General features: G+C 40.5%; 1 protein-coding gene across 2 annotated transcripts; it reads left to right on the forward strand.

The window, feature by feature from the left end:
- The first annotated feature begins 1,519 nt into the window (after positions 1-1,519).
- sgcg (sarcoglycan, gamma) lies at positions 1,520-14,572 on the forward strand. 2 transcript variants are annotated; one of them, XM_044201630.1, is made up of 9 exons: positions 1,520-1,983; positions 2,161-2,391; positions 6,316-6,517; positions 7,199-7,303; positions 8,959-9,046; positions 9,957-10,076; positions 11,435-11,507; positions 11,841-11,964; positions 13,012-14,572. In XM_044201630.1, exons 3-9 carry the CDS (start codon positions 6,323-6,325, stop codon positions 13,177-13,179), a joined length of 873 nt encoding a protein of 290 aa, XP_044057565.1. In that variant the 5' UTR covers positions 1,520-1,983; positions 2,161-2,391; positions 6,316-6,322; the 3' UTR covers positions 13,180-14,572. The 2 variants fall into 2 exon arrangements, with proteins under 2 accessions (XP_044057565.1, XP_044057564.1); XM_044201629.1 differs by lacking the exon at positions 1,520-1,983 and having other exon boundaries at positions 2,040-2,391.
- Positions 14,573-14,950: the final 378 nt, after the last annotated feature.

Raw genomic sequence — 14,950 nt, forward strand, 5'->3', positions numbered from 1 at the left:
CTTGTCAAATAAGCCTTGCATGTAAAGATTTTTGCAAAAGCAATTCTTGCAAATGTAATGGAACAGAACAAATAGTGTTGTCTTCATCTCTTTAACCCTTTATACTGTGTATGCACAATGAAGGTGCCTGTGTGGCATAGAAAACCCATCTTAATGTGGAACTCACGTTTTTATAATTTTGGGTAGTGCAATCAGTGTTTGTAATCATGTTTGATATTTCTGAGTATAATGAAGGAAGAGTAATCAGTATAATCCCTGCTGCGGCACAAAAAATTAAGCGTGCCGGCTTTGTGAATTCCTGTATTTGTTTATAAATTATTAAATTTTTAAAGGCGCCGCTTACCCACACTGGTGTTTTCAGTTAGGTTGAAGGTAGGTGGAGCTATGCTGGGTATTTTGTGAGGTCACCAGACCCCATGTAAAGGTACAGTCACAATCTGGACAGATGACTACGACAACCTTTTCTACGATAGAACACTCCTGGACGAATGAGGGACTACACTGTCGTACAGTCACAATAGCCTTCTGTTAAATGTAATTGTCCCATCCTCGCACAAAAACGATGCAATATCACTGTTCCCAATCACGATCACAAACTGAACAGTGTATGAGAAAGATGCTGCAGTTTGTAGTGTGATATTGTACAAACCAAGGACATGACAGCGCAGAAGTAATAACAATTTGTTCCACGGGTGCAGCAAAGCTAACAATAGTCAGGGAGACATTAATCAAGCGCAGTGTGTGCACACCCACACAATCCTGAGAAGAGGTCTAATCAGGCACAATAATTAAAATCACCTGTGTGGGTTGTTGTTGGGTGTACAGGGCCTTTTAAATGGTTTTTAATTTTTCATAATGTTAAGCTGTGGTGCATGTAACTATAGTCAGTCAGAGTTTGTACACCCAAATCAGTAAAAAAAAAAAAGCACAGGTGTAACTATTAAAATTAATGGTGGCTCAATTCCATTTAGCTGCTTCAATTTCAGGGTCCTGGTATTGTGCATGCTGGCTCACTGTCATGGCTTACTGAGACACTTGAATAGAACAGAGCCGTCGTTAATGTTATTGGTAACACTTGTGCTTTTCCTGCTATGACAAGTCAAAATGTCTGCTGTGAAAAAGGTGTTACTAATTGTTAAAAAATGGTAGAAAGATAAAATAACAACCTCCCAAGTCCAACAAGTACAAAAAGAATTTGTATAGAAATCTGTCTGAATTTTCCTTGTATTCAGTTTTTTTAAAAACAGCTTCTATTGTCGAGTACACAGAGGTGAGATGCGGACATTTTATTTCAGCCATGTCTTTTCCAGTGTGCAATATTTTCATGTGGCTTCAGGACTCTTTAGCCTGCCACCAACAATAAATGTGAATCAAGTCATCATCGACGGGTGTATCAAGCGGCTACCCCTGGTGAGGTAGGTGTCTTCGTAATAGCTGCCTTACTGAAAATCTCTCAGGGCCCCTTTTTAATGTAAAAATTTAATGTAACAACATATGTAAATGTGTTGTAACAAAATGAGTTACCCATAATTTGAAAACACGTCTTTGTTGTTAAATGATGAGGATGTCAATACTTAATAACAGCATGAATCATCTATCTTTTAGTTTTTTTGTTGAAGGATGACCTTGAGTTATTGATATTTGTGCAATGAGATAACTTGTTATGAACTGGCGCTATATAAATAAAATTGAATTGAATTTGTTTACCCAAAGTGCATATATAAAGTTCTGAAAATTAGTTGTATTTTGTGAGTGAATTAATTTGAAACCATGACTCAAACAATTTTCATTTTACCAAAGCAACCTTGACTTGTCTCTCTGACTTACTAGCTGCCCTCTTAAAGGTCTGCCCATCCTGTAGACTGTCACCCAGAGCAGCCATCTGAAAGACCAGCTTAACTTTATGTTGAGAGCCTTGACTGAAGTCTCAAATTAGACTGGACTGCATGGAGCCTTGGGTTGGGCAGTGAAAGTGACTCACTGGTATGCATGACAAACAACTGCCTCTGGTCATTATGGATGGTTTCTGTGTGTGTGTGTGTTTGTGTGAGAGAGAGAGAGAGAGAGATTGAACCTCTCCACTGATGGTTAATTCTCCTTCCTCCTCCTCCTCCTCACTCTTGTTTCTGTCTCTCTCTCACACACGCTGATGATATTCAGGCTAAAAAGGCAGAGGGAGAGAGTCAGAGTGGGTATGCAGGGGAGTGGGAGCGCCGTCTCGTGGTGATCAGTCAGGCCACTTCCAGAGCTGGATTTATGGCACGCAGCTGTTGAGTGGCTGACAGACGTGTGAGGAGCTCAAGCGCTGCTGCTTCTCAAGCTGCTCGTACCAGCTCAAGCTCTGCTTACTGTTGCGTAGGAAAGAGGACTGCTGAGCCTCAACACACAAAGGTGAGTAGTCTGCGGTTTCTTTCAGAAATACTCTGTCATCTAGTTCCTTTCATAACTTCATCTTAAGATCATATTCAAGTGTTTTATAATGGCAACCTTTGACCTACTGTCTTTCTTTGTGACTCATGTTGAGCTGTGATTACTTTGTAGTCCTTCCAGAAGTAGTTTGGAAAAAGTGTTTTCTTGTTGCCAGCGGTCTGCAGTTTTACCTTACATGGCCAGCAATATTGGAATACAAAAATAACTTTGCGAAAGAGCACCTCACTAATGTTGTTTGTGTCTCATGAGCAATACTCCAGTGTCTAATCGTTTTCCATTAGTTATACCTATGTAGTGTGTGTGTATGTGTGTCTCCGTCCTATGCTGCTTTTTTAAATTTAGTTCACAATGCTGTGTCCTATTTTTAGAAGTTAAGGCATCACAGCAGAGTGGAGACATGATGCCGGCCACTTACTACACAGGCAGACAGGCACTGCAGCCCCGTGCTTCAGCTTTCGATCGCACGCTCCTCCAAGCTCCTCTGAGTATTCCTCTGCGAACGTCCTCTGGCTAAACAACTTCAGCTTTCCTAACTCACCGAAACTTTTGGCATTCAGTCAGGTCAAGCATTGGCTCAGAGGGGAAGCCTGGATTCTTAATTAGCCTACAGCCGTACCCTGTGGATTTTAGGCGAGCAGTTAGCCTGTCCAGCCCGTCCCTCACTCTCATCCAGAGGTCAGAGACAGAGAGACAGAGACAGGCGAGGAGCATCACCTGTTTAAGGTTAATTGAGAGGGTGCCCTAGGATAATAGCCCTGCTAACAATGCTGCACCAAGAACTCTTCATCTTTGGGAGCAAGGGACTGTGTTAAAGGTCTGCAAAGCCTTTGAGACTTGCATTTAGCTGTCTCTCCTGTGGTATAGCATAGATATTTGTAAACTTTTAAAGTTTTAGATTGCTAATCGCATGTAAAACCAGTTTTCTATCACCAGGAAGCTTAAAAAGTAAAGGCATGGACCTGATAAAAGCTATTTTGTGTCTAAGCCTGTAAGGTCAGACTGTATTTCCGATCATAAAGTCCCATAAATTGAGCATTCCTGGCACATGAGCAGCGAGTGTGTTCGGGGAGTGTTTATTTGGGTTGCTATGGAAGGATCAGTCTGTGGCTGAAGGGCTGGTGGTAACAGTGAAACTGGAGCTGGAAGACACCTTTTAAAGATCCAGCCTCAAAGATGCTTCCTCCTCCTACTGCTGCTGAAGTACGGAGGCCTCTTAATGCCTTCATTTAACGTAATTAGACTGGGTAAGATCAAATTCATTACCATCATAATGAACAAATCCAGAGCTCTTTCATCCTCACCACTTATTTGCCCAAAGTGCAGAGTGGGCTGATCAGCATGTTAACACGCAAATGATCTGTGGTTGTTAATAGGTATAGTGTGGGGATATTGGAATCGGTCAATTTAACAGACACTGATTCATCTTAGTCGTTTTTTGAGCCTCAATGGAGAGCTCCCTTGAGACAACACCAAATAATAAAACCCAACTGAATCCATGTTTATGAAACTAGCTGAGCAATGCCATGTTGTAGCATACACCCTCACTAAAAGTTGCTGTTGCTCTGCTGCGTTGTTGAGATTCAATTTGTCATCATGACTCAATCTCACAAGTACTATTAATAAATGTAAATGAGGTGAAATACTGACAGAAAAAAATGAGCATTTCACATTACTTACTCCTTATCAGCCTTCGCTCTCCTCACGTGTGGAAATAGCACAAAGTCATTTTTACCTCCTTTTTTAAGGCAACATTCATTGTTTGGTTGTGAAATAAAGGCTATTCATCACAGCTGGGCTTGCTTGTGACAGGTCCTGCGGACAGGCGGATTTGGTCATAGAAATACTCCTCAGCCTTTTATGCCAACACGTCTTCTCCCTGTGTTTACTACAAACAGCAAGAAACGAGCCACGGAGACTATAGCCCTTTATTATTGTCCCTCTGAAACATCTCCTCCTGCACCCTGGGGAGCTGAGACCCCAGTAGTGAGCGCGTTTGCTTTTATTTGTTGCCACTTGCTGTGAGGGTGGAATGATATTTACTTCATTATTTACAGAAACTCAACTTACTTGAGTTTGTTCATGCAGTCTGTTACTGTATGCAGAGTCTTTCAGCCCGTCTCTACTTGTATCATTATTGCCACATGGGAGTCACAGTCGGATGATGTGCCCGGCTGAACATCTGTTAATGTCAAAGAAGAATTACTTTTTGGTTTGAAAAGTGGTGCCTTTAACATGATGGAAAACGCCTTTACTGTGGCAGTAAGACTCAACATCTGTCCCGTATGTAAATCAGCCTGGTGACTGGAGTCTGAGCCCTGTCAGCTTCAGAAAACACTGCCGAGACAACCTAAATACATCTTTGTTCAGATAACTTTTCATATAAAGTTGAGATGTGGCGGCTCTAAAGTATTGATGAAGATTTGGAGCAGTTTGTTGCTTGGAGAAAGCTGCAATCTGTCTTTGTTTCTGCCTGTTTTGGGTGTTTTATTGACTCCTAATAATCTACAACCGACAGCATTTTCTTTCTTAGTGAAAGCAGCTTTCTCTGCAGCCTTTGTCTGGTTATTAATTCAGATTATTCAATAGAGAGTGACACCGCTCCTCTCTCTGCAGCCCCGTGAGGCTGTGCGGTCCTTGTCTCCACTGTGCTCAAACACGCACTTTCCCGTGTCATTGTGAAATCTGTCCCTGAGGTTCTCTGTTGTCAATGTGTCAGATGGTCCAAATGTGCTGACTGGGGGGCTCGCTCGCAGGTTCTGCGGTCCTGCAGTTTGCGCTCTGTCTGCCCTCATGTGAACTGAATACAGAAAACGACTGTGAAATGGAGTGTTTGAAATATGCTGACATTCATCTCCTTGGCTTGTGTTATTGATAGCCTGCTGCTGTGTAGCCAGAAAGTACCGCCTCCGCTCCTTTAATAAGTGGCATTTTCCTTTGCCTTTGCTGCTGTAAATTCCGTCAAGTTTTCCACTGGCACAATGAGCCAGATATCCACTGGGTCTGTGCATGAGCACTGGGCTCATGAATGATATACTGTGCACTGTGTGAACAAGGCATTGTATAGCGGTGCAATTAGGCAGTGTGTATGTAAGTATACAACTAAACTTCGAACTGATCAGAGTGAATTCCGATTTTACAGGATGTGTGAAAGCTGTTTGTCAGAGGTTGATATCTATCAACGACATAATTCAGAGAGCAGAACAAACCCATAGGAAAGATCTGGAAATAAAACCGCAATAAGTACAAATCTTACTAGTCACTATCACTGCAGACTTTACTGACATTAAAGCTGCAATAATCAATATTTGTATATTAACAAAGAGTGAAAGAGGTCCCTTGTAGCGGCAAACAGAAAATTATATCACATCTTTGCAGTTTCCCTCAGCTCTACAGAGATTTATAGCAGCTTTCAGCTAATATTTTTGTTTTTCCTGCCCACAATGTTACTGTTTTGGTTCACTCTCACCGCTCTCAGGGAGTCAGTTTCAACAGCAGTAGACATATTTTTTTCAGCAAGTCAGCTCTAAAAACTCACTGTACAGTACCTGCCCAGCACCAAACAGCAGACAGACAGAGTTAGCAACTAGCCGGTGAACATAGTGGAGCATTTAGCAGCTAAAGAGCCAGATATTTCCCTCAGGAGTTGGTAGAGACCAAAAACGGGGCTAAAAGAGAGTGAATATTGGACAGTTTGTTACCGCTGCCCCCAAGTGGCCCAAAACCCCCCAAAAAGCAGTTAGTGCAAGTTTAAATATATTGTTAGTTTTGTCAAAATAATTCTCTCTGCGTAGCCTGAATAGAAGAGTAATGTCTGTATGTGTGTTTGTTTTTCTTTTTAACATCTGTTTCGTTGCCCGTGTACCTGTCTTTGTGTGTTGTGCCCAGCAAGCAGATGGTGCGGGAGCAGTATGTCACCACCACCGAGGGCAGCAGCGTGCCCAGGCCAGTGCCCGACCACGTCTACAAAATCGGCATCTATGGCTGGAGGAAGCGCTGCCTCTACCTGTTCATCCTGCTCCTCATCATCATCCTGGTGGTCAACTTCGCCCTCACCATCTGGATCCTCAGGGTGATGTGGTTCAACACGGTACGCATGACTTACCTTGGCAGTTTGTATTTTCAGCTGGGAGCTAGTTTTCAACTCCTTTCTTCCCTCCTTTCCATGTTTTTTTTTTATATCTTTAGTATAACTTATCAGTGATCAATCACTTCCTAGTTCCCAATAACTTCCACATTGACCTAGTATTACCTTCTTGTTATACGTGGTACTAGTAGAGGTAGTATTATCCATCGTTAAGTGATACTTTGCTGTCTAAACAGGATAGTTTATGTGTTTCTTATTTCATGGAGTCTTGTCAGCTTTTTGTCTGAAGTCCAGATGGCAACTGTGGATTTATGCAGACGCAGAAAAAGGGACACAACAAACCTACACACACACACACACACACACACACACACACACACACTTGGACACACACACAGTTGTGAAGTGCCTGCACAGTGAAAGCAACTGGCTGGTTTATTCTCAGAAGTCCTACAGGGAACATTGCTAAGTGTGTTTCACACTTGGAAACCTATGAAGTGTTTGGATGATAAAATCAAACTTCCTTAACCTGCCATATTTTAGATTCTTACCTTGCAGATAAAGCCGTTCAGTGGATTTACGGTTAATTATTCAGCTTTGCTTGCAGATTGAGATTTCCCTGTTAAACCTACCTTGCCCCTGTATCTTTACCTGAATACACTCGTGTCTTCATTTTGGTTGTAGGAAGGGATGGGACACCTACAAGTACAGTCAGATGGGGTCAAACTGGAAGAGGGCGAGTCGGAATTTCTTTTTCCCGTCTATGCTGAGGAGATACACTCCAGAGACGTAAGCTAATCAGGAACACACGCTTTTCTTGCTCCTCTCCCCACATTCTTCTTCACTCTGCTATCCCTCTTTTCCTCCCCCCTCTACCTTCTGCTTTCCTCCCTCTTCTGTCTTCTTCCAAGCTAATTCTCAAACTACTGTTTGCTCAATGAAGGTGCCTGGCAGCCTGGCCATTATTTCATCTCACTGTTTACCAAACTTGATTGTGAGTTGGATCTGTGCTGACTACACGTCCTGTTATCTAAATCTAATTCCTTGCAAACACTTAAGCAGTTTTTATCCAGCTGTAGTGAGTGAACTGCATATTTCTGACTGTACTTTTTTTGGGAGATGTGTCAGAACAAACTGGATTTGGCATTCCCACACAGTGCACGTGGTGGTGCAGCGAGCTCCCCATTAACCTCAGGGATATTTGTGGTGGAAAGTAGTTTATGGCCCGCCAGCTAGCAGCAGATGGGAACACTTTGCTGCAGTTGTTTACATGTTATGGCTTTTCTTGCTCATAGCAGCAAATTTTTTTAGCGTTCTTTCTTCTTTATGGGCCTCATTAAAAAGGCAATGTATTCCTCATTTATGGACAGACACTTTCTCTAATGTAGTCTATGGATTTCTAATGAGATTCAGGATTTACTGAGCCACCGCTTCGCCTTTGACACAGAAGTTAGTTTCTTAGATAATTTTTATAAACGGGGCTTCCTGACAGCTGCAAAGGAATAGTGGTGATTTATTGCTAAGGCTGCCTCATTTAAACATTTTATGCAAGTTTACTTTGTTGAGTGTTTCTGTCATGTCTCACTCAATTACATGGTGTCATATTTTCTGCTTATATTTGTGTAAAACATCTGTACCACTCTCTAATAAGGCACCATTTATAAAGGGTATATAAGGTGTAACTAATGGCTTTATCACTGCTTAATAAATAATTTACTAATGCTTCATATGTCAGTTATAAGCCATTAATAAGAACAACTTTTGGGTTTTCAGGTTGTAAAAACCTCTCTCTGGTTGGTGCATATCCTCCTCCAGCAGGATGCTTATAAATGTTAAGTCATTACCAAAGGGTCCTTTCAATAATAGTCTGCAGTTGTAAATGTTAATATGTATGTCCACTGAAGGAAACTTTCTGATGAACAAAAAAAGACAATGCAATTAAGTGTCGTGTCGGTGGAGGATAAACACCAGCCAAAGTGGTTTTTTTTTCAACCTGGCAACCCTAAAGTTGTATCTATATAAATTTATATATCTTTATAAATGTACTGACCATAATTAAAGCCATAAATTCAACTCAAACGTTTTATAAAGGGTTACTTATCAGAAAGTGTTACCGAACAGCCTACAGCCATGCAAGTGGCTCTCTGAGGCTGTACTTAGGCACAGCGGTGCTTTGAGCTAAATACTAACATCAGCATGCTAACATGCTCACAATGACAATGCTAACATGCCGAGGTTTAGCTGGTATAATGTTTCCCATATCTTAGTTGAGCTTGCTAGCATGCTAACATTTGCTAATTAGCACTAACAAAATACAGCTGAGGCTGATGGGAATGTCATTAATTTTGCACGCATTTGGTCTTATTTCCATTTTAATTTCCACATTGCAAATGTATATCAGTTGGATATATACAGCATGATAAAATGGCAATTTCTTTTTTCAGGACTCTTCACTTCTAGTGCACTCTTCGGAAAATGTTTCCCTTCATGCCCGCAATGAAAATGGTGATGTCACAGGGAGGATATCTGTGGGTAAGAGCCTGAAAGAAGACACATGTGCACACAGAGACACATATAGCACTCATGCATGACAAAGTATTCCATTGATGTATGAGGGCAATAGTAAAGTCATTCATGCACTTGTCCTGCAGCGATTTCTCATACAACATTAATGGTGACAAGAAGCCATCTTTCCATTTATAATTTCTTAGATTTCCATTTAAAATCCATTAAATGCAACACTCGTCTCTCTACCATTGCGTCTGGATCGTTCTATATTACACAGAGGGCCAGAGGCCTGTGGAGGATCATATTTGTGCGTCTTTTATGGCTCACCAATGGCTGTGTTGGGGTATTTTGTCATAATTAAAAGGCCAACAAATGACCCAACTAATTGCCGTGTTCCACAGTGCCGCTATGTGTCCTTGATCATTAAGCCATAAAAAGCATAGCCCGCATCCTCTCGGCCCTCTGTGAATAAAAGTAAAATGCTTGTTAGAGAAGATTACATGCCGGTTCACAGTTGTAGGTGCTGAAGTGGGTTAAATATCTCACTGACTGATCCACCTGCTTTAGATTTGCCTTACACAGGGCTGTGGATGCTGATGTAGTGAAGGGTATAGTGAAACAACCTCAAATATGTTACCTTTCAGTTTGAGCAGTAATGGGGTCACTCATTTACCTCTTGGATTTACACATTTTTAATATGCACATTTCTTTTCAGTAGGTAGTTGTTTACTCACTTTTTTGCCACTTCTTTGCTGCATGTAAGGAGGTTGAGATTTTCACACAGTAAAGCATGAATGTGTCTCATTATATTCTCTAAGAACTGCTGATTTGAAAAGTTTAACAGGAAGAGAAAATTTTGATTTTGATTGTCATATTTCCATGTAATATTGCCAAACCCCTTCAGGTATTCTCGCTGTTGTTTTTGTCGTTGCAGCTCCAAAAGAAGCTCAGGGACACGCTCGAAATCTGCTCATTAACTCCCAAAATGACAACATGCTGTTCACTGCAGATGGCAACCAGGCTGTGATTGGACCAGACAAACTACGAGTCACAGGTATACCAATGTCTGCCACCTGCTGTTTCCTTGGAAATAGTGCACACCTCTTGGCGAAAATGTTTTTCAGATTTGGAAAAAAGATAATATTGACAACAGATGTGAAGTCAACAGGAGGAATTTGGATTGATGGCAGATATCTGCAACAATCCAGCAACCAAGGCCAAAGACAGATGCAATCATTTTCATAATCATCCATGTCATACGCTTGAGTGCATGGATGTCAAGAGCTCATATATCTAAACCTGTAGGTGAGAGCCATTGATTAATAGAAGATTCTAATCAAGTATTTTTTTCATCATTTGTTTCTCTCAGTGTCCAGGGTGCATATTGATTGCGGTGTGGGTCACTGACCACACACTGTGATGGCTGATTAATGCTGAAGCGAGTGTCAGCTGATAGCTTCATTATGCTTGGGGTCAATTTGATCCACAGAGAGCAGTGCGCAGCAGCAGAGGAGCTGTTTAGTAATATCCTTGAAACAAAAAAGCTTCTGTACCCACTGTGAGCCAAGTGGTTACTGTACATCCACCACAATTGGATCCACATTTCTGTACAGTATGTTGGGGTCTTTGGATCCAATTTTCCCTTTTGTGTCTCCCCTAATCTGTCTCCCTCTCTTCTCTAGTATTGCCTGATTTACAGAAGTCAAAGTTAGCAGACAGCCAACTCTTCCTTTTAAAAATCAAGCTGTGCTTGAAGCAACGCACAGAGTCCTTCAGCCATGCTAGCAGCTCTGAGACTGTATTTAGGCACAGTGGTGCTTTGAGCTAAATGCTAATGTCAACATGCTAACATGCTGATGCTAAGCAGGTATAATGTTTACCATGTTTACCATCTTAGTTTAGCATGTTAGCATGCTGATATTTGCTAATTAGCACAAAACACAGAGTATTGCTGTACTTGCTGGTGGCACTAGAAGTAAAATCATCGGCTCACCAAAGTCAGTATTCTTCATCATCTGGGGACCATGAATGTCTTTAAAACTTTGTCTATTTATGTAATAGCTGTTATATTCCAGTCTGGACCAAAGTGGGGGACCAACCAACAGACCAACATCTCTGATTAAACTGACACAAATTAAATGTTGTGCTCAAATGCTGCAGATTCTAATAGAATTAGATGCTTGTTTTACGTCATTGCTCTTAAGTTTTAGCCCTTATTTCAGTTCATTTTAACTGCTAGATAGCAAGCAGACAAGTGTTGATTTGAAAATCACAGAAACCCTGTATTTCAGTGATGAGGGTATTAAAAATGTTATGCACACGGTTAAAGGATCAGTCGTCACATGTGTGCATCAGGCCCTTGTTTCAACCTCAGTTGAGCTATGTGAATGTGTGCGTCTCTTTCTCCATCAGGTCCTGAAGGAGCGTTCTTCCAGCACTCAGTGGAGGTGCCCCTGCTGAAATCTGAACTTTTCAAAGACCTGAGGTGAGCGTTTCAGCCATCTTGCGGTCATGTTATTGGATAACACATGAAGACTGAGTCCTGTCGTGTGGAAGTATCAGGACGATATCCAGAACATTCTGTTGAGTGGACCAAGTCCTTGCAGTAAACATATTTGCATGAGACCCACTGAAAAAAATACAAAATGTTAAGGTTTTACGACACACTAATTTCACCTTCTTCAACATTACTGAGGTGCATACTATGTAAAATGAAACTAAAGAGGATCAGATTTTCCAATTCAACAGATTTAAGTAAATAAAAGAGCAACAATATTGATGGAGGCTGTACTTATAATGCTGAGCTGTTTTGCTTTAGGTTGGAGTCTCCTACTCGCTCTCTCAGTATGGACGCGCCAAAAGGAGTTCATATCAAAGCACTGGCTGGCAACATTGAAGTGGCTTCCAACATGGATGTTATTCTGCAGTCGAGTATAGGACTGGTAAGAAAAAACATTGTTCACTTCCTGAAGCCTGCCACACACCATCTACAGGTTTGTTTTTTCTTTTGATTAGCAAGGAAATATATACAGTCTGCTTTTCAGCAACATGCTGCTTCATGCTTCTATAATCTCTCACAGTCACACCTGGGAGCTTTTCATCCAGAAGAGCCTCACTCACGTGCAGTTTGACAGTAGCTTTGCTCTTTACATTTATTCGATGTTTTTGTCCAAAATACCTTACAGATCGCCCTGAGAGAGCTCATTAGACCAGTTCTACTTTAGTTTCACAATTCTACTTTATTTTGTTGTAAAAAGTAACATAACTTGGGTTGCTTGTGGTTGTAAAGGTAAGGTACTGATTGTGAGAATCTACATTATGCTATACTATACCATATCTTGGGATGTCCAGCTAGTTACATATACAAATACAAATACAGAGTTAATCTGTATTTGTGAACATGAAGACTTCATTATAAAGCCAAATAAGAGCACTAAGATTTAGTGGTGTAGTGGTTTGCAGTTTCCATGTTACTGTTTAGAGTGAGTTTTGGTGATTAATTCTGGCTTAATCAGGGCTGGGTAATTGTTGTGGTGCAGCTAACTGACTAAACAACATAAAGCATTTGTATCACAGGCACTCATTTGACCTTTTTGAATTAATTCTTAAATTAGTTGCAGGCTATAACACACCCTCATCTCTCTCTTCTTGCTATAGGGAAGAAAACTGGGTGTTAATCTGCACTGAACTTGTCCTGGATAATAGTCAGTTATGTGAATGCTCACATTCTCTGGTTTTCAGTGTTTTTTCTGACACAGGAATGTGGACGTTGTATCACAATCTATTTATTATATCTTCCTTATGGTACAAGTGCCCTGGTTAGGCACTCATTGGACATCCCTCTGTCTCCCACTATACCGTGTGCCATGATGTGTGAATGCACTTGCCTTAAGTGGAAAGAATGAAGCAGAGTGATGTTTCCTTGTTGATTCAATGCAACTGTTTTTCTCCTTGTATCGTCCTTGCTCTCCACGCTGTCTGCTGTGCAGCTGGTGCTGGATGCTGAGACGGTGCGCATGCCGAGCCTGCCCGTGAGCAAGGGAGGGGTTTCTGGAAATGCTCAGGGTCTTTATGAAGTCTGTGTCTGTCCCAGCGGCAAGCTCTTCCTGTCCAAGGCTGGGGTCACCTCCACTTGCAGCGAGAATCAGGAGTGCTAGAAAGACTCTGACGAGGTAATCGATTTTTCATCTCTCAGTAGATGCATCTTCTGGGAGGCAACAAGCACAACTGTTTTATATCTGGCCTGAGTTTTTTTTAAATCTTTATACCACAGTGGATCTATTATGATCTTAGTGCTAAGATCCTACTGGCACATCAAGGCCTGTAAAAATACAAATGCCTGCTGGCGTACATGTTGGAGATGCATCCCTTTAGTTGCATTTATGACCTTCCAACCATTCAGCTGAAAGAAAATTGGCACTCAGTTCCAAATTTATCTGCATCAGAGCTTTGTGGAGAATTTTTTACACACACAGTATCATGGCTGGGCAATGAGGAGCTGCTAACAGCTTACATCCTATGCAATATTATCTTTTGGTGCAATAAATGAAATTGACACATATCAAGGGCTTGGAATAATAAAAAAAAAATCTCAAATGCCAACATTATTATTATTATTATTATTATTATTATTATTATTGAAAATATTTATTTTGGTTTACTTATGCCCTTCTGGCTCCAAGCCCTTGGTATGTAGTTTTTTTGTCTTGATGTTTAGCATGTTTTTATTTCATTGGGGGAAAGATTTGAGAAATGCTGGTGTATATTTTGTCATTGTCATAGTCACTTCAGAGATGGATTTAATTATTTAAAAAAAAAATCAAATTCAGATAAAACACTAGACAACAGCCTTGTTGTTTTGTTTCAACTGCTTTTTAGGGTTGAGATTAAAATACAATGTCCATATGGTACCATAAAGTGTTACTAGTGTGGTATTGCGTGTGTAACTGTTTTTTTCAGTTTATAGGATTATGTTTGGTCTGTGTTATTTTTAAGCCCTGCATAAGCATGTAATTATGCATTAGCTACAAGTCTGTGTTTGTTCAATATCCTCATTTACAGCCAAGGGTCTATGACTAACAAAACATTACCTTTGACCACAGCAACAGGCAAGCAAAAACAAAACATTTATACTAAAGGTACTGTAGTTCTGGGTAGTTTATCATTCTGAGTGGAAAAATTGTGGGATTATTTTTTCAGTTTTGCTTTTGCCTTTTGGGTTAAATATGCTTTGATTTTATTTTATTTGTACACCGTATGCATGACAAGTATGTGACAACATTTGCCTCTGTTGTAAGATTAAGGTTCTCGGTTCACTACGTCCAAAAGGGCAATATTTTGTAATGATAGTTACATTGAGTTTAGCATCAATTTATCTGCAAGACTGTTTTTAGCATAATTAACATCTCATGGCCTTGTGTTATCATTGTCAGTGTTGATAAGTGATTGAATTTGCAGTCTTTCTCACCTATATTCTGGCATATTTTGATAAAGCGTGTAATGTGTATTTATTAATTTTGTATATTGAATAAACTTTGTGCTATTCTTCTACGATGTGTCCGTCAGAGCTATTCATTTTCACATATTTGTTTTTCTGAAGACTGGTCTCATGTTTTCTAATCAAATGTTATTGACAAAAAGGCTCGAAGAGACTGGCAGTCTCTTAATGTATTACATTTTTTTGTTTAAGTTCCAGTGTTTCTTGTGTTCATCTGTGCACAAAAGCTGTATAACATGGAGATGGATACAGTTTTGATAATTTCCTAACCATATTTATTGGCTCTCTGATGCTCTCTAGTGGAAAAGCTTTGCAGTATCACCATGATGCACAAAACAGACGGTCTGACCATCAGCACAAACTAATGGAGTTACACCAGCAAGCAGAGAAAACAAATTTTCTGATGTTATTCGATAGGTCCCAATGTGTAT

Source organism: Siniperca chuatsi, linkage group LG7, assembly GCF_020085105.1.
Source record: "Siniperca chuatsi isolate FFG_IHB_CAS linkage group LG7, ASM2008510v1, whole genome shotgun sequence".
In the NCBI taxonomy this organism is placed as follows: Eukaryota; Metazoa; Chordata; class Actinopteri; order Centrarchiformes; family Sinipercidae; genus Siniperca; species Siniperca chuatsi.